At 50.2% G+C, this 18,475-nt stretch overlaps 1 protein-coding gene across 4 annotated transcripts; it reads right to left on the bottom strand.

Moving 5' to 3' along the window:
* Positions 1-44: 44 nt before the first annotated feature.
* On the bottom strand, positions 45-18,369 carry CTNS (cystinosin, lysosomal cystine transporter). Of its 4 annotated transcripts, none has more exons than XM_045085459.1 (12): positions 18,032-18,369; positions 14,976-15,055; positions 10,898-10,985; positions 9,494-9,578; positions 6,373-6,476; positions 6,120-6,251; positions 5,242-5,341; positions 5,030-5,149; positions 3,871-3,963; positions 1,778-1,895; positions 1,360-1,474; positions 45-1,019 (listed from the first exon to the last, which is right to left on the bottom strand). In XM_045085459.1, the coding sequence occupies exons 2-12, from the start codon at positions 15,034-15,036 to the stop codon at positions 938-940; spliced, it is 1,098 nt and encodes a 365-aa protein (XP_044941394.1). In that variant the 5' UTR covers positions 15,037-15,055; positions 18,032-18,369; the 3' UTR covers positions 45-937. The 4 variants fall into 4 exon arrangements, with proteins under 4 accessions (XP_044941394.1, XP_044941392.1, XP_012906161.1 ...); XM_045085457.1 differs by having other exon boundaries at positions 3,793-3,963; positions 18,032-18,363; XM_013050707.2 differs by having other exon boundaries at positions 3,793-3,963; positions 10,898-10,976; positions 18,032-18,360.
* Between the last annotated feature and the right edge of the window lie 106 nt (positions 18,370-18,475).

Below are 18,475 nucleotides of genomic sequence, written 5' to 3' on the forward strand. Positions count from 1 at the left end.
TTAAGCCAACACACCTGCCTCCCACATCTGGTAAATGCTCAGTGTGCAGAAAGGAAACAAATCGGGTTTTAATTAAGGATACAGGCACCTCATGTTAATCTTGCAGTAGAAAGTCTGAGAGTGAAGTGACAAGGCACATCCTGGGACCCTCCCCTCCTGCCACAGGAAGGACAGATGCCTGGGAGAAGAGGGAAGGAGGTTTGGAATAAGAGCTGGGCCCATGAGGTGTGTGTGAAGTGGTGTCAAGTTCTTAAGGGAGGCTCCTGAGTAGCCAAAAAATTGGTGAGTCTCAGGTAGGTGTCTGGGATAAGTGAAGGAAGGGTCCAGCCCCTCCCCGACATGGGAACTACTCTCACCATTTGGCAAGTCTTACTGGCCTCTAAGGCACAGACTGGTATGTGTGTGCACGCACAGACGTGTCCTATACTTAGACACAAGATAAGGAGCAATTGAAGGGGTTTACATAGGTCCCTGACTCTGGGGAAGTAGAGGTAGGCAGAAGGTGAAGAAATTTAGCCACTCACTCCAAAACATCCCTCCAAAAAATCCAAAAGGGGGTAGTATGGTAAAGATCCAGAGGGACTGGGCATAAGCCTAGCTCAGAACCAATCTGTTGGGCACCTCAAGGTTCCGAAATCCAGTTTCTTTACCAGACCCTAACCTGGGCCGCCTGTGATGTGGTTGTGCATGTTGAATTATGTAGAATGATGTCAGGAAGGTGGATGCTCAGAGCATGTGGCCTTCAGAGAAGGGACCCCCGCCCCAAGGCCTAATCCCAAAAGTCCTGTCCCTCTGCCACCAGCACCAGCACCTCTGAGTCCATTGGCCACACCACCTGGCTGCTTGGGTCTCTGTGAACACAACAGTGGCAGCAAAGCACCCTTGGCTCACAACTGCGGGATCAGTCCTTCAAGCTGCTCCCAGAAACACTGGTCACTTAGGTCAAGGCCTTCGGCTCCAAGCTCAGCACCCAATCCTGCCTGGGACGGCTGTCAGAACCCGTGTGTGCTGCCTGAAGCCTTAAAGAAAATAGAGACGGTGGCATCAAGATGCAGGAGGGCCAGACGCCTGGCCGGCAAGGCCTGGGAGGGACCGTCAATGGTGTGGTTTTCCATCTCAAAGCAGAGTCAGCCATCTGTCTCAGAGGGAGGCTCCTCCCAGCCTGGCCTGGGACAGTTCTGGCTGAGGGCAGGCTGGTTTGTGTGTCAGGTGTTTGGCCTTGAGGAAGAGAGCACTTGCAACACTGTCAGCACACTGAGCCAGCCCTGTGCTCCAGGCTCTGCCCCAACCTTCCTGGAGGGCACAGGACCTGGGGCCATTTATGCTGGGGTCCCTGGGTGCTAGTTCAGTTGGTCATACCCTGGTTTATTTCTGTATAAGCAGAAGTGCTGAATGAAGAAGACCACGTCGAAGAAGATGGAGAAGATGCCAAGTCCAAACTTGGTTGGGTCTCCGAAGATCAGTGTCCACTGGTCTGTTAACAGCCACAGGGGACAGAGTTTGGTTTTAAGTTGGCAGCTCCCAAAGCAGCTGGAGGATGTGGGGGCTGCCGGGTGATGGCATGGGGGGGGGGGAGGTATCCTCTTTTGCCCAGGAAACCACAAATCCTCCCACTGTAAAGCCCCTTAGGTGAGTCTCACCTTGAGTGCTGGGATTGGATCAGATTCCTAGGCTGAAGGGCTGGGGGTGGATGGGATGGAGAGATATCCCAGGAAGCCTGGCCCCACCCTGTGCAGTCAGCCCACCAGATGGGAAGGCAGTCTGCTGGCTGACTTACCATTGTTGTAGGACTGCAGGAACATCTGGAGGAGGCTGAAGCTGCCCCCAGTGAAGTCCAGAAGCACGTTACCAATGCTCCAGCCCTCGGTGCTTTTGTAGTAAAAGTTCATGTAGGCCTGGGTCAGACAGAGGACGGCAGTGAGGGGGCTGGGTGGCCGCCTCTTAGACCTTGTGACCACCACTCCAAACAAGAACAGCTCTCATTCCTCCCACTCATGTGCTCAGGCCTCAGCACCAAGGAACACAGTGACCTTTGGGCTCTGACAAGTCCGCCAGCAGACGGAACAGTATGGGCGGGTCCCTGTGTCTCATGTTGGCACATAGCAAACAGCTCTCCTCCTCTCACCCCTGCACCTCACAACTGCAAAGGAGGGGGAGATGTTGCTTCTCCATCTTTATCCTTCCCTGTTCTGGGATGAGACCCTATCCTGGTTTTCTAGCAATTGATTTTTCTTCTCATTTCCAGTGAAGGTGAAACCCAGTCTGGACTTCACGTTGTGCTTATGAATATGGGCTGGGGGTCAACTGCCTGGTCTGGGATCCTGGCTCCACCACTGGAGGGAGGTTATCTTGGGAGTGTTATCTTGGGAAGTTGTAACCTCAGTTTTTTTCCATCTGTAGAGTGGACTTGACTACCACCTCAGCTCTGGCTGGGCTCTGGAGACTGCATCTCAGGCTTCCTAGGTCTAGTTGGGGAGGTCCACTTGGACATCCGCCCACTTTCTACTGCCACTGCCCCACATCCTTCCTCCAATGCCAGAACCCTCTGGGTTTCTTTGACTGGGGCAACTTCCCTATCACACAAGAGGTGTAGCCTCCATAGTGGGTCTTCTCCCAGGTTTTCTCTACATATTAAGTCCCCTTCTTCATCCTCTTCCACCCTCTTTCATGCTTGTGGCCACCTCTCCAGTCTTGGGACAATTCCAGACATCTCCAAATGGGGCTCCTGCCTCCTGGGTTGACCAGGCCCAAGCCTTCCCACACTCAGGGACTGTGGCCCTACTTCCCTCAAGACCTCCCCCCCAACCCCAACCATTCCGAAGCCTTCTTCCCTAGCCCCCTAAGGCCTGGCCTTACTATTTTTATATTTTAGAATACATTTTTTCTGGCCCTACCTTTTCAGCTTCAACAGTGCTTCTTGCTGCCTCCCGTACTTCTCTGCCTATGCTGCTGTGCAGGTTGCCCCTGGCCTAGAATCCCCCTCCTCTCTTGCCCACAAAATTAAGTCCTGCTCATCCTTCAGAGCCTGGATCTGTTTCCATGCCCTCCAAGAGACATGCCTTGGCTCTTGGAGGGCGTGGATGGATGCTCTCTTTCCTGAACCCACCAAATACAAGGTTCTCTGTAATGGGGAAACTGAGAAGGAGGCTCCTCCATGGGTAATGGGGTGAGTTACAGGAGGCCCTAGATTCAGGGGTAGAGCCTGCCACTGGCAGCTACTTCACACCTCCCCCTGTCCTGGGCCTTTTGGGCTAAGGGGGAAATCATGTTGGACTCTTAGATCTCCGAATCTGAATAGGACACAGTACTTGAGGAAGCATGCTGAGGGTCCCTAAGGTGTATCCTGGATGGGACCCCTAAGGAAAACCTCTCTGGATAGGATGCTGGGCTGCCTCCTCTCACTTGCTCTTTCCCAAGTCTCCTGCCGCTGCTTGTCAGGGTTATCAGTTATAGCAACGGCGAGCAAGGGTGGTGGTGGTGGGGAGAACTGATGTCCTTAGGAAAGATGGGGATGGAGAGACAAGGGACCTGAATAACCTGACTCTCAGAGCTGTGCAGGGGCTCAGAGAAGTCTCTAATGACCCTCAGGTGACTGCTGGCCCCAGGGAAAGCAGTGCTTACTGCCAGCTTTCTGCTAGGCCCTGCTCTGGCTGGGCTCAGGACTTCCACTGCAACTTTCCATTCACATCCCCACACCCCAGCTACAAGCTGCCCCATGGGAGCAGAACCTGCACCCTGTCGTGCCTCCCACGCTAATGGCCACGTGAAGAGTAAGGAAGGCCCTGGAGGCACCTGCGGAAAATACTTGACCAGCGTCACTGCGAGCTTGATGTAGGAGAAGCAGAAGAGAAACTGCAGCCATGTGATTACCCCAACTGCAGCCAAAATCACGGTGATGAGCACGAAGACCCATGAGAGCACCAGGAAGCTGATGGTAGGCCAGGACACATGCTGGTTGCCTTGCTGAGGATGACAGAGAGAAGCAAAGGGAGTAGATGGTAGGGGCTGGGGTGGGGGCATAGAGAGCCCAGTACCAGTCACACCCTTGTCACTCTCAGGGTCCATTTCAGTCCTTTTTAGATTTTCCAGAGCTCATTTTCTTCTTGTTCCCACACTGCAGAGCTGGGTGCCTCTCGGAGGCCACCAGGAGCTGGGAATGTGGCCTGTAACACACGAGAGGCCTGTGCCTTATTCCATGATCCAGGTAGACCTGATCACTTCTGGAACCCATCCCTCACCCTATCTTGCCCCAAATCAGGCCTTCACCCAGCTTCACAGCCAAGGGTAAGAAAACCTAGAAAGTTCGTGAAGGCAAGAGCCAAGCAGTCCCTAGCTGACCTTGCAGGTGCAGAAGGAGCTCCCCGAAGGAAGCAGTGTATCCACAGGCAAGTGAGACAAAACGTACTTATTGGTGATCCCCTGAAAATTGCCCTAATGGTGCCTTTTCCTGCTGAGTCACCTTCCAGCTATACAGCCCTCCAGCAATATGGCTGAGGCCAAAGTTTCTTCAGCATGGCAAGCAGACCCCTCAGGAGCCTGCTCCCCTCTCTGGGACCCCGAGCCCCAGCCATACCCATTTGCTCATAGTGGCTCTCATTGCCCCTTGGCCTTCACAGTTTTGCCCTCCAGCTGGGGCTGCCCCACCCTGGCCTCTTCCCCATCACCATGGCAACATCACTTAAATACTCTGGACCACAACTCCACCCCACTTCCATGCTGCCCTCCTTCCCTGCTCCTCCCTGGCCCTGTCAGGGCCTCCAGGAGCCGCCTGTGTCCTCCCCTCCTGCTCAGTTCTCCGTCTGATAGGTCATGAACGCCTCTGTCCCTCACCCCAGACCTGGGGTCCTGAGGGCTCAGGTTCATGGGTGTCCCTGGTACACAGCACAAGGCCAGCTCTATTATCTCCATCTCAGTGAGTAGACACTGAGTTTCTACATCTTCTGTAAAACGGGAGGAGTGGGGAGCAGGTGGTGGGGGGGTGTTGGCCTAGGCAGCCCGAGGTGGGGTGGGTACCAGATTCATCTCTCACCTCATAGAGGAAACACTGCACCATTACAACCAGGGTCAGGGCGACTGCGTGCAGACTGAAGAAGACATCGTTACTGTCCACAGGGTTCACTCCATTGGGATATTTGAGGAAAAACTGCTCCTGGTTGAGGGGTTGGGAGAAGCTTGGGGGTGAGGTGCAGCCCGGCTACCCACCAGCTTGGGCCGGGCTGCAGTGGGCAGGCAGTGCCATACCTTAATGGAGGGTACCCAGAGGAGACCAATGTTAAACACGCTGTAGGCCACGAAGCCTGTCAGGTTCAGGGCCACGAAGTCAAAGCTTAGACCAATGACACTGCAGCATGGGAGCAATGAAGAGAAATCAGGGCAAAGGGTGAGACTGGAGGGAAGAGAGGGGACAGAGCTTCCAGCACAAGGGGAGGAGGGCCCAGGTCTCCCAAGGACAGCACCGCCCTCAGGTCCCTCTGCATACCCCAGTCAATGCCACCCAATCTTGCCCTCTTGGGAAGCAGTTTCCTTCCTCCCGCCCGCCCTCCCTTGTCTCCTGCCTCTTCAAGTCCTGGCCCCACAGGGAAAGTCTTGGAGGCCTCCTCCGTAGAGGAAGCATCTTCTTTCCTGGCTCCCAGCTCAGCAGCCCCCCTACGAGGCCCATCTGGTAGAGGTGACTCAAGAGAGTTTGGGTCCTTCCTGCGCAGAGACACAACTCTAGGCCCACTGTGTCTTTAAAGTCAGGGTGGGGCGGCTTCACCTCCAAGGCTGAAGGACCCAGCCTGGCCCTGCTGCAAGACTTGACACTAATTCCTCCAGGGCTGGGTGGACCAAGAACAGAGCAGATGTGGTGGACTCCCCCCAACCCTGCCCATTCTCCCCTTCCTGAAAAGCCCCATTTTGTTGCTTTCACACAGAGGAGCTGAACTGGGTCACAGACCAAATGCCCAGAGCTTCAAGTCCTGCCACAGGCTCTTAGAGCTTTCACACTGGACACTTTCTAGAAAGGGCAAGAAGAGAGAAGAGCAGAGGAGGAAGTCTGAGCCCATGCCGCGTACAGCCTCTCTGGAATGCCTCCCACCTTACTAGCCTCTAGTGACTTCACATCAAGCTTAGCAGGTTACCTTTTCCGCCTCCAGTTGGTGATCACCTGTGGGTAGAAGGAGATGGACCAGGCCACAAAGTAAATCCAGCCAATCACCTGGTTTATGGTGCTAATGATGTCACTGTGGATGACCAGGAAGCGGATCCTCGGGCTAGAAAGAGTTTGGGGACTGAGATGAGCTGAGGCTGGGCTTGAAGGAAACACCCCTGTTCTTAACACTGTCAGCCTCCCGTCTCATTGCTTAAGGCCCACTTGGGCTAAGGTCAGCCTACCCAGTCTGGTTGGAATGATTTCCGTGTAGATAAACAGTAACTTGTCCAACATTTTGAGATGTCACTTGAAAAGAGGTATTTGTCACTCCAGGAGGCACCACAACCTGTTAAGAAAACTGAATTTAATCTGGTGCTACAGTTATTAGGACTTCAATGTCCAGCTCTAGGAGTGATGAGACAGACCACACACAGTCCCTGCCTTCTAAGAGCTTACCAGTAAGAGGGAGAAACACTGGACCAACTACCTGCATGTTCCCCCCACCAATACCTGTGTGTTAGCGGGCCCTCAGGCCTTCCCCTGCCCCAACTACCAGGGAAGGCAGGATAGCTCTTCTCTTCCTAACCATGAGATCTCAGGCAAGTTATTCAAGCTCTGACCTCAGTTTGCTCACCTGTACATGGGGATGAAGTGTCTACCTTACAAGGCTGCTATGAATGGCAGAATGTCCATAAATACTATGACTGCTATTACTTCCACTTCTTTTATAATGGAAGGCTCCTCAATGCCCACAAACGATGTCTGCCCCATGCCCAGTGCAGCTGCCAAGTGATAAAACAGAAGAGGTGCACACAGTAGACCCCCTTCAGGGAGAGAGAACATTTTCCCCTCCTTTCTGACCAATACTTATCAAAAGCTCTCCTCTGAGAAACAGTACTTGGAGGCCTGCCTTCAATATCTGATCTCCCAGTCACCACCACCAACCCCCGACATTCTCAAATCTCTCAAGTGTGGCAGGGAGCAGAATGATATACCTTCCCTGAACCTTCTCCCCCACTTTGTTCCCTGGATATTGCTGTGGGCCCCAGCCTCCACCCATACCACAGGCACTGTGAAGATGCAGCCATTAGAATTCAGTGGCTTCTTTATGAGGATCCTGGAAGGTGTTTTTAGTGCTGGAAACCAGGGGGCTTTGGCAGAACAAGTGAAATGGTTTAAGTGGCTGCCGCAAAGCCCAGAGTCCGATTCGTGGCCTGCCTTGTGCAAGCTACATCCTCATGCCGTGTACTACTCTTGGCTACTTTTTCTTATTTTTAACAAGTTTTTTTGGTAATGTTGTTTGTGTATTTGTTAAGTGGCCACTAAGTCCCTTTAGGAACCAGGCAGGAAGAAAATCGGTCAACTGGAAATCAATGGATACAAGGCAGAAGGAAATAGTAACTATCACTATCTTTTTTTTAATTATTAAGCTTTATTTTTAATTAATTTTTTTAGAGACAGCGAGAGAGAGCATGTGCGTGCCAAGTGGGGAGGGGCAAAGGGAGAAGAAGAGAAAGAATCTTAAGCAGGCTCCACACTCAGCATGGAGCTTGACACAGGGCTTGATCTTAAGACCTTGCGATCATGACCTGAGCTGAAATCAAGAGTCAGGCACTTAGCCAACTGAGCCACCCAGGCACCTCAAGGAACTTTATTTTAAGAACAGTTTTAGGTCTACAGCAAAATTTATCACTATTTTTTACTGAGTGCTTTCTTTCTACATGCCAGATACAATTCTAGAAATTTTATACTTGCTTTTACTCCTCACAACCCAGTCAAGTAGACATGACTAATGTTACAATTAGGTCTACATATGAGGACGTGGTGCTGTATTGGGTGGACTACCTTATCTGAGATTCCTAGACTGCCTGACCCCCAAATTCTATCTAGTGGTTTTCAAAGGCACAGGGAGTAGATAGGAGTGCTTGAACTGGATGGGGGGTGGGAGGCATACAGGTTGGCCCCTGGAAAGTGGGTTGGTGCCCATACAGATCATTCTATAACTGGATTTGATTCCCACTATATAATTTTTTAAAAAAATTATAGTTGACATACAATGTTATCCACCATTAAAGTTACATAAAAATGAATCATAACATATGTGCAGAAAAGTACACACATCACAGCTTGATAAAGTGACAACCACAAACCAAGATCAAACACGCAGGTCAAGAAATGGAACACTTCCAGCACTCCAGAAGCTCTCTTCTACTCCTTTCCAGACTCACCTGATCCGCAGGGGAAACTGCTGTGCTGACCAACACTACGGATTGGTCTTGGCTGTGTGTGCACTTTAGGCACAAGGAAGCACACAGTGTGGGCTTCTCTGTGCCAGGCTTTCCTTGCTTAAGATTACGTTTGATTTTTACTGGCCCTAAACTAGGTGATTGCATCATTCCTCAGACTCTAAATTTGATCTGTGGATCAAACCAGACCTCAGCTGGGTGCCACAATCTGCTGTGAGAACCAATGGCTTTTCTTACCCTACGGCAGGCTTCGTGCCCCACGGCAGGGGAAAGTTGAGAGAAATGGCTCTAATGAGGTGTGCTGTTCACTAGAGGGTGAGACAGAACTGCCCTCCCACACAAGTCCCTTCTGGGTTGACGCCCTTTATTTGACCACATGCTTCAGTACTGTTTTCATGCTAAGGGCCTCAGAGCCAACCCGTAGCCCATCTCTGCAACCACACAGGTCCTCACGACGAGCTACGTAGTTATCCCTGCATCTATCTTGTCTATTTTTTTTTAAATTCTTGTTTTTTCTCTACATTGCTGCCTTCCCTACTGATATTTTTAATCTAGTCAGTTAGTAATTGGCTCAAATGTTGGTAAGGTAGGAGCAATGTGTATATTAACAGATGAATACATAAGGGCGATGAACAGTTATCATTAGCATTTGGCCTCAGTTTTTGGAAATAACTTTCAACCAGTAGAATCTCAGAAGAGTGCTCTGCGAACTTCAGTGTGGGCCTAAATCATCTGGAGATCTTGCTTATACGCAGGTTTTGAATTAGCAGGTTTGGGATGGGGCCCACAATTCTGCATTTCTCATAGATTTTCAGGTAGGGATAGTACTGCTCTTCTGCCAATGCCCTCTAAGCAGCCAAGTTTTAGAAAGCCATCTTATTAAGAATTTCTTCTACATTCCCAGAACCATTTTTGCCTCAAATTTCTTGCTACCACCCTCCTCATTCCAACTACATGGCATAAAATGCCCATCCTCAAAGACAAACAAAGCCCAAACCAGAGATTTTTAGAATTATGGAACAGGAGCAGCCCACGGCTTAAAAACAAAGTGGCCTATTTTGAAAAGCACTTACTTAAAAACTATTTTGTTACCCAGCAGTTAAAAATCATTACTTACTTCATCGGGGAGCTCAAGGATAGTAACATTTTTTGAACGAAATGTGATTTGAAAAGTGATCACCAAGGTTGCATTTAATGGATGCCTGTGGAGGATAAAAGGCTGATTACTGCTGAGAAGTTGGACACTGTGAGATCTCAACCAATCCTCTGAACTTCACATCGGGCGTGTCACTGCTCAAGCAAGTAGGGATTTTGGGTCTGTCCCTTCTCAAGCAATTAGTTAAGTGCTCTGTGCTAGGCCCTGAGTGGTCGTGGTGGGGTCCTTGCTCCTAGGAGCTTTCCATCGCTATCGGGAGACAAGAGGCCCACAGGGACCAGAAGAGAGCATGAGAAGGTGGGGAACGGGTTGTGACTGCCAAATGAAGTGTCCAGAGGCCAACAGGACCATGCCATCTGTTCTGATAGAGAAGGCTTTCAAGGGTTTGGGTCTGAACAGAGACCAGTGTGTCCCCAGAAAGCCAGGAGACATGTATGATGGGAGTAGCTGGTGGTGTCCTCAAGTGTGAATGTACAGACCTGGGGTTCATTTGGAAGGCTACGGAAAGCCACCTGAGGATTCTGGAGAGGGGTGATGTGGTGAGGGGATGGCTTTTCAGATTTATAAGGTGCCCATGTAGAGGGGAGGCAGAAGCTGGGACGGAATCCAGGTTCCTATCAAAGCTTTGGCTGGAGATCAGACTTCCCAGGAGAGGTGAAAAAGGGCAGAAGGGTAAAGAGAAAAGGACAGGATTCTAGATCTCGGGGAATCCTCATGGCTGGGAGGCAAGAGAAGGGTGTAGCAGTGAAGGACAGGGAGGAGACAGGTTCTCTAGCAGTCTATACTAGGTCGATACCTCACAACTGAACCAGCAGATGTTAGCCAGTAAGACTCTCAGACAAGGCCAGGTGGGAGTGTTGCCATGAATGGGGTCACTTTGGGGTCACCCAAAAAGGTCACTTCTGCTTTTGGAAGCGATCTTCCAAAAAGCGTCCAAGCTCAGCTCCTTGACCTGTGACCTGCAGGGCTCTCAGCAAATACTTAGAGCCTTGGAAGGGACCACTCTGAAGCATCAAATGCTGATCACTCAAGGTCACCTCAGCCAAGGAAAAGGTTCCTGAAACAAGGATTCATTGGCTGGGAGTGGAGAGACTCTAGGACACGAGTCTGCAGATCACCTGCTATCATGCCATCACCTTCCCCTGGCTTTTTTTTTTTTTAAAAGCTTATTTTAGTTTTCTCAGGACAGAAGGGACTTGATGACCCCATACAGAATATCCACTGGCCCTCGGGTTCTCTGGCTTGTCTTAAAGTGAAGGGGCAAAGGTATCACACTTAAAATATGAACAGAGCCAGGGGTCAGCCTTGACCTGGCCATGGGGTGAATGAACTGCCTGATGACAAGAGTTGGGCCCAGGGACTTACTGAAGGGTGATGCTGATGTTGGCTGAGCTTCCATTTTCCAGCTTCACAGTGGGAGGAACAGTGAGGTCGACTGTCGACTCTAGAAGGACTCAAACCAATGTCAAATCATTAGGTCAGAGAACTTAGGCTCACAAGGAAGAACTGGGATGAGGATCCCCAATATCTGAACTCATGAGCTCTGACTCGGGACAACCCCCATCTTCTAGGAGAAGACATGGAGGTCCTGAGAGGGTGGGTGCTGGGCCTGGAAACCTGAGCCTTCGTTATGCTCTTTCTCCTTCTGCTGCCAGAGAGAGGCAGACATAGGCCCAAGCAGGAAACACTGTAGCTTCTTCTTCCCCACACTGAGAAGCTCTGAGGCTGAGTGACCCAGAGTTTTAGAATACTGGAGCCCAAAAATTGTCACACAGGAATTCAAGCATCAATCTGGGACTGAAAAATGTAGACTTGAACCCCCTCTTCAGATGGGAAAGCACTGGGATTTCCTCTGTTCATGGAGCCAAAATGGCCCTTTAGAACTGGTCCAGCCCTTTTCTGTACTCTCAGAGATACACAGGGCCCAGCTACCTTGTTTCCAAAGAACCCCTTTGGACTCCGTACTAACTTGGCCTAAGCCATTCACTGATCCCCTTCCTGAGGCTGACTCTACTGTGGAGTGGGGGGAAAATGGTGACTACCATGGTCTCACTATCAGTGATTTCTTTTTGGCACTAATTTGGCACTGTTAATGCAGGATAAGGTAGACAAACAGGCCTTGGGAGTGACGGAGAAAGCAGGTTTAGGAGGCCAAATACCCTAGAGCAAATTGGCCATAGAGCCCGAGTGATTTAGCCTCTCCCTGACCTCTTCCTGTGTTCTTTGGGCAGCCTACACTCCCACCCCCCCTTACTCCCAGGTGTATTCAAAGCCCCAGTCACCTGTCCACCTCACCTCCCTTACCTAAGGGCCTTCAGGGTTACACAAGGAATAAGGAGTGGTCATGAAGCTAGACTGGGCAGGAAGGGAGCCCATGGGAAAGGAGCTCAACTTGATTAAGATACTCCTTGTAGGGGGAACAGCTGTAGGCAGGGCCCAGGTTTCTCTCCTCCTGGTTCCCTCCAGACAGGAGATCAAGAACTGAGATCAGAAGTTTTAGGTGTTCAGGCTGGAAGGGAACTTAAAAGTTCCGGATAAAACCTCCACTGTCTGATCCCCCTTTTTCATTATTCCTACCTGGAAGTTGCTCTTCCTCTGCCTGAACATTTCTAAGAACGGTAACCTCATCTCCTGCCAAGGAATCGGCCAGCCTGGAACTTTGTACTTCTGGGCCTGGCTCTGCTACCTGGGGCCTTGGAGGGCCCCCTTCCCCACAACAACCCTGCACCATGAATGTGGACAGACGCAGGCTCTGTCATGTGCACTTGCAAGTCTCCAACAGGGAGAATCCCACAGTCTGAGGTCTCTAGTCTCGGCACTCTCCTCACATCTGCCTGGCTGGGCCCCACTGAGTGGGTATGTTCCCATGCTGGTCCTGGCAGAGGCCAAGCCTCTCAGAGCTGAGTGGGACAACCCCTCCCTCATGTGTAGCCTCAGGTCCTGGAGGCAGCTTTGGCAAGTCTGTCCCTTCTTTTTCACACTCTTGATAGTAATGTTGAGGCTTTCTTCTGGGCTTGCACAGCTGGGAGGTGGTAGGACTTAAGGTCCCTGTTATTATTTTCTACCTAGAGTTGAGGACGACATCAGATAAGCAAAACCACTGACAAGACAGTGCCCAGGAAAGACAGTGATGCCAGGCAGCCCCCACATCTCTGGGGTAACCCATAACGGGCCCAAAGGTTCTACTGGGCTGTGGTCATGGCAAGCTAGAGATCCGCGTGGCCTTTGCTCTTCCATATTCTTAGCATTTTCCAAGAAGAGGCTGTGAGCTTCTGAGAACCAGATCATGGACTCTTTGCTTTCCCCTCACTGAGAGTCCCTGGAGACAACGGCACTCAGCAGCTGAGAGACTGGGCTCTGAAGTCACACAGTCTATCCGCCTTTGTCACTCCCCTGCTTCCTTCCTTCCTTGTTTATAACTTCTATGTGGGCCTCTTTCTTCACCTATAAGGCGGAGGGAACTGCACTACGTACTTCACATGGGGCTGTGAAGATACAGTGTGATAGAGTTTGTGACACATTTCTTATGTGGCCTGAGGCCAAATAATTGCTTGCGACTGTTCTCATCAGGTCAACACACCAGGACATTTTCAAGCTCAAGATGGCAGGCAGTTAAGAAAACAGGCATCGTATCCAGGGAAAGTGCATTCTAAAGTTTGCCCTGGGGCAACAGGCTCTGAAAACCATAAGGATTACCAAACAAGTCTTCATGAAATCACCCAAAGCTTCCCCTGAGGCAGGGTATTTTTAAAATTTTTTCTGAAGGAATACTTATTGGCACCTCGCACTGTGCTTCCCATCACACCCACTCTGCCACACTGCTAACCCATTGTCTAATTATTGTAACAGTGAGAGGTGGGTATCATCATTCCCAATTTGGATATAAGGAAACAGAAACCCCAGAGGGAAAGTGTCTTGCCCACACCGCTCAGAAATGGAGAGGCAGGATTCAAACCCAGGCCTGTTGGGCCTGAGGCGAGCTTCTGGCCACTAGGTGGCAGTGCCTCAAGATTCCACCCAGAGAAGTCAGAGACTCCTCTGCAGTCCTTGATGACCAACCCTCAGAGCAAAGAGAAAACAAGCAGAGTTAAGATTAGAACCCCAATTCTAGTCACTTGATTTTATGGTGTTTACATCATTCTTTTTCAATGATTCAGGAAGGATGCAAAGAAATAAAACGGAGCAAGGATCCTGTGCAGGTCCCACCTTTGGGGATGACTTTTACCCTCTCCTGGGCCGAAGTTTCCCCTCTGTATAACTCAGGTGGTGGTGGCCAGATGCGCTCTTTCTTCCTGGGCTTTATGTAAAGCCTGACAGTGCAGGTGTGACACACACCTGAGCCTCAGGCCCAGAGAATATGAACCAGCAGGTCTGGAGTGGGGCTCTGGAATTCATGTTGAGAAACACCAGGCTTCATGGTACTACCTTTCCTTTCTTGGAAATTGTTTATCCACAAGGTGTGACTGCAAAGTAACATGGCTGACTATTTAACAAATCTGGAAGAGCCGTCAAGAGGCTACATGACTGTTATGGTATCGCCACTGCGCACGGCTCTCAGGAAGCTTCTGCAGGATTTGTATTGTGTGTACAAGGGTCATTTGAAATCTTTAGTCAGGGATTTGAAGATATATTTGATTTTTTTAAAAAGATTTTATTCACTCAATAGAGAGGGAGAGAGGGCCCAAGCAGAGGGAGTGGAGAGGGAGAAGGAGGCTTCCAGGCACTAGGAGATATATTTTATTTTTGACAATAACTAGCTGATGATCAAAATAACTGGCCTGCCATCCTAGGAGTGTAAATACTTTCCATCCTTTTCATTGTTTTTCAGCAATGTTTTCGGCAGTGGGAGAATTGACAGAATGATACAGGCCTCTAATCTAAGGGCCCTGCTGCTCTCACAAACCTCATAAGGGTGCCCAAACCCCAAGGTATTTTTTGACAACCAGCCTGTGTTATGTGAGGCCCTTGTTGCACTTGGGCTGCTGCACCCTGTTTCTTGGTTTCTCACTAAGAGAAGGTTTTTTCATCTTACAAAAGGATGCTGGGAAGACTCCTCATGTATCTGAGCCTGACAGAAGAACCAGGTGCAACAAGGTGGTGACTTCGTTTGCTTCTGCAGCATCTCCTAGGACCTAGAATTCCTTCTGTGAGGTCCACAGAGTACAGAGTTGTTGGAGCACCTCAGTTTGACTTTGGTGGTACAGGAAAGGTAACAGGGACCTCATGGAAAAAGGCCAATTATTTGCAGAATCATCTGGATCCTTGTGAAAGTCCTGAACCCCATACTTGCATCTGTTCCACCACCCAGCGGTCATTTGGCCAAGGAGCCGCAGACACATGCAGGCCAGACAATCCTAAACCCTTGGCTATGAACAGGTCTGGCGACTTACTCTGTTGCACCATCTCCCTCTTTACGAAGCTGATGACCCACTTCTAAACTCACCACACTTCTCTATGAGCTTCAGGGGAAGAAGGATAAAAATAATCAGCCAACTCCTTATCATGTTCCTCAATTTCAAAGAACTAGGAAGAAAAACAAACAGCAAGAGTTCAGGTTAAGTTTGGAGCAATTCAGCAACAAATGGACAATATGCCAGCTGGAATCAAGGCACATAAAGGACGTTCACCTCACGCTTGTGACCTCATCATGCGCTTTGCATCCCCAGCTCAGAGGTGACTGGGGGGGAAGGGGGTGTGGAACACAGCTTTCTTTGATATGTGGAGCCATGGGCTCAGAAAGTCTAAGTGTGTTGTGTAAGGTTCCACTCTGAGGAAGTAGAGAACTACTAATTTTTTCCCTCTTCACCTGCTTCTTGTAACTAGTTAACAAAAAGAAAGAATGCAGTTTCATTGCCTGGGTTTTCTTTCTTTCTTTTTTTTTAATGTTTGTTTGTTTTCAAAAAGTTATCCAAACTGTGGTCAGATATTTGACTTGGTGAACCTATGAACCCTAAGGAAAGGAACTGCATTCCTTGTCCCGGGACAAAAGCGAAAGGGGCTAATGCTACCCAAGGATACCAGGTTAAGACTTTTTCATTTAACAAATGTCACCTTGCCAGGACTGGCAGGGATCACATATGATAGGAACCCAGGGGAAACTCACTGGTTAAGTGAGGGAGATGCACTACGTAACACCTATAGCCCAGTGTACAGCAGATGAACCACAGGTCAAGATGGGGCAAGTCAGCATGGATGTCTCTAACTTGTCTGTACCTGCTGCCTTAGCATGTAGAGCCTAGACCCTCCCACCTGACAGCCTCTGGGGATTCCCGCAGGCACAGCTAGGAGAGGGCTGTGTGGAAACACCTCTCTGGTTTCAGTTTTCCCAAAAGGCCTCAAGGTACCTCTTGATACACCCCTCCCTTCAAAGACGTCTTCCCAAGGGCTCCAGCCTGCCTGATCTCTGCCTGTCCCTGTCTCTTCCAGGGGTCTGTCTTGTCTGAGCAGCTCCCTCTGATCTGTTAGGTCTTTATCTCAGGAGCTTTCACACTTCTGTCTCTGGCCTCCTCTGGAGTCCTTGCCTTTGATGCTGTATCTCTATGCTCTCTACCACCCTCTTTTCTCTCTCTCTCTCTCTTTCTTTTTATTTCTTTTCAGCGTAACAGTATTCATTGTTTTTGCACCACACCCAGTGCTCCATGCAATCCATGCCCTCTCCAATACCCACCACCTGGTTCCCCCAACCTCCCACCCCCAACCCCTTCAAACCCCTCAGATTGTTTTTCAGAGTCCATAGTCTCTCATGATTCACCTTCCCTTCCAATTTCCCTCAACTCCCTTCTCCTCTCCATCTCCCCTTGTCCTCCATGCTATTTGTTATGCTCCACAAATAAGTGAAACCATAGGACAATTGACTCTCTCTGCTTGACTTATTTCACTCAGCATAATCTCTTCCAGTCCCGTCCATGTTGCTACAAAAGTTGGGTATTCATCCTTTCTGATGGAGGCACAATACTCCATAGTGTATATGGACCACATCTTACCACCCACTTTCTGTACCCTGACCTGCAGGGAATTGCTCTCCTGTGTCTGTGGAATGACCACAGGTCTGCCATTCACTCTTGCTACTCTCTGCTCCTCACACCTCCCTGTGTCCCTGTCCCATAAGTTCAGGATTCAGAATGTTCCTCAGGGTAAAGTCTGGGTTTTCCTCCGGAAATCAGGTATGAATCAAGCCTAACCAGCTCCTCTCTCATCCTGCAGGAGTGGAATGTGGACTGGGAAGCTTCAATATTTGGTTAGGAAAAGTCCTCTAGCCCCAGGGGCTGAGATACCTTGGAGGAAAGACACCAGGACAGATACACATTGAGAGGTAAGTTGATTAAAATGTCAGAAAAAGGTCAGAGTGATATGTATACACTAAAACTATGTCTTGTGAATGCTACAAGGTAGAAATGGGAGAATTTCATGGCCATGGGCTCTGTCAGCATGGCCCTCTTCCTGTGTAAGTTCTATCTTCCAGGCTCTTCAGATACCATTTTAAGAAGTCTCCCATTCTCAAACCACAAGTTCCAGGAGCAACGTGGGGTCAGGGGTTTCCAGCTGCTGTCAAGTATCTGACTTAATCATGTCAACTATTTTACAACCTGCAAGTCCTTGAGTCTCCTTCTCTTGTGAAACACAGAAAATGGCAAGAATGTGTGCCCGGCAGACAGACTGCATCGGTTTGAATCTGGGCTCCCCAAATGTTAATTAGGGGCTCTACTTAACCTCCTCAATCTTCAATTTCCTACTGTGAAAACAGGGGCAGTGAGACTACATCATGGGACTTAAGTGAAATGAAATGCAAAACATGGCTTGTGGTTCTCCAAAGGGGGACAGTACATAAACTGATTAAATCAATGTTATTAAAATTTCATGATGGTGGGAAGGAGTTCATTAGAAAAAAAAAGTTGAGAAGCAATGTTGTAAAATGATCATTACCGTTGCCTCGGGCACCTAGCAAGCTCTCATAAAGCACAGATAATTATTTTTCTCAATTCTTTGAAAAGGTTAGGGCCCAGGCAGTTGTCCTCCCTTTCCCAAGCCTGAAAGCCCCTGAATGCAGGGCGGAGTCTCATTCTACCCAGTTCCCCAGAACGCAGACCGGCGCTCAGCACACCAGCGCGGGTTCGTGGAATGGGCTTTCCAGCATCTTCTCCCTCCAAAGTAATCTGCAAACTCTGCGACCCATATTCAGGTCGCAACTAACTCAAAGGCGGGAGGGGGCTTCGGACTTGCACTAGGGTAGAGCCACCCACACCACCACGGCAGCCCCGTGTCTCTTGCCTCCGCTCACCACCACGCTGGCCTTTCAATCTGGAGGCTATAATGGTGTCTCGAGGCCGGGATTCCTGGTAGGTGATGGAACCCTGGCGCGGCTGGAGGGGGAATTTGAGCGGCTGGAGGGGGATTAGACACGCCGCAGGATCCTCAACCGACTTACAGTGCCAGTCTTTAACCCTCTGGGGTTCGGCCGGGTAAATGGAGGGAGGCTGTTGGGGCCGCGCCGACTCTCACCTGAGATCCTCTAGGATCAGGGAACCGACCACACCGGACGCTGGATCCGTTTCGGACTGTACCCGCTTCCCCCGGCAGTCTGACTTTGGGTGAGGGCGGGGCAGAAGTCACCTGACTCCAGCCACCTGATTCTCGGCGATGCACTCTGGGAACTGTAGTTTAGTCTTAGCTCGACAATTGGGCAGGATTGGGGCTCAGCAGAGGGGTCTAGGCGCCTTGGCAGGGATGGGGGCTCGGGTGAGTGGGTGGCTTAAACCACTTTTGGGGACACAGAGGCTCTCGGAGCCCCGAGTGCCTGTCGGCGAACCCTGCGCCACTGCGACGAGTGAGGCCGGGGAGCGAGGCCACTGTTCTAGAACGGCTGTCATGGGGAACTGGGCCCTCTAGATCCTGCCTTCCGCCGCCTCTCCGCCTATGGCCGGGGCTCGCCGCGAGGGTAGGCGG

The sequence above is a fragment of the Mustela putorius genome, unplaced genomic scaffold, assembly GCF_011764305.1.
Source record: "Mustela putorius furo isolate JIRA1106 unplaced genomic scaffold, ASM1176430v1.1 tig00000867_pilon_pilon_pilon, whole genome shotgun sequence".
Lineage (NCBI taxonomy): Eukaryota > Metazoa > Chordata > Mammalia > Carnivora > Mustelidae > Mustela > Mustela putorius.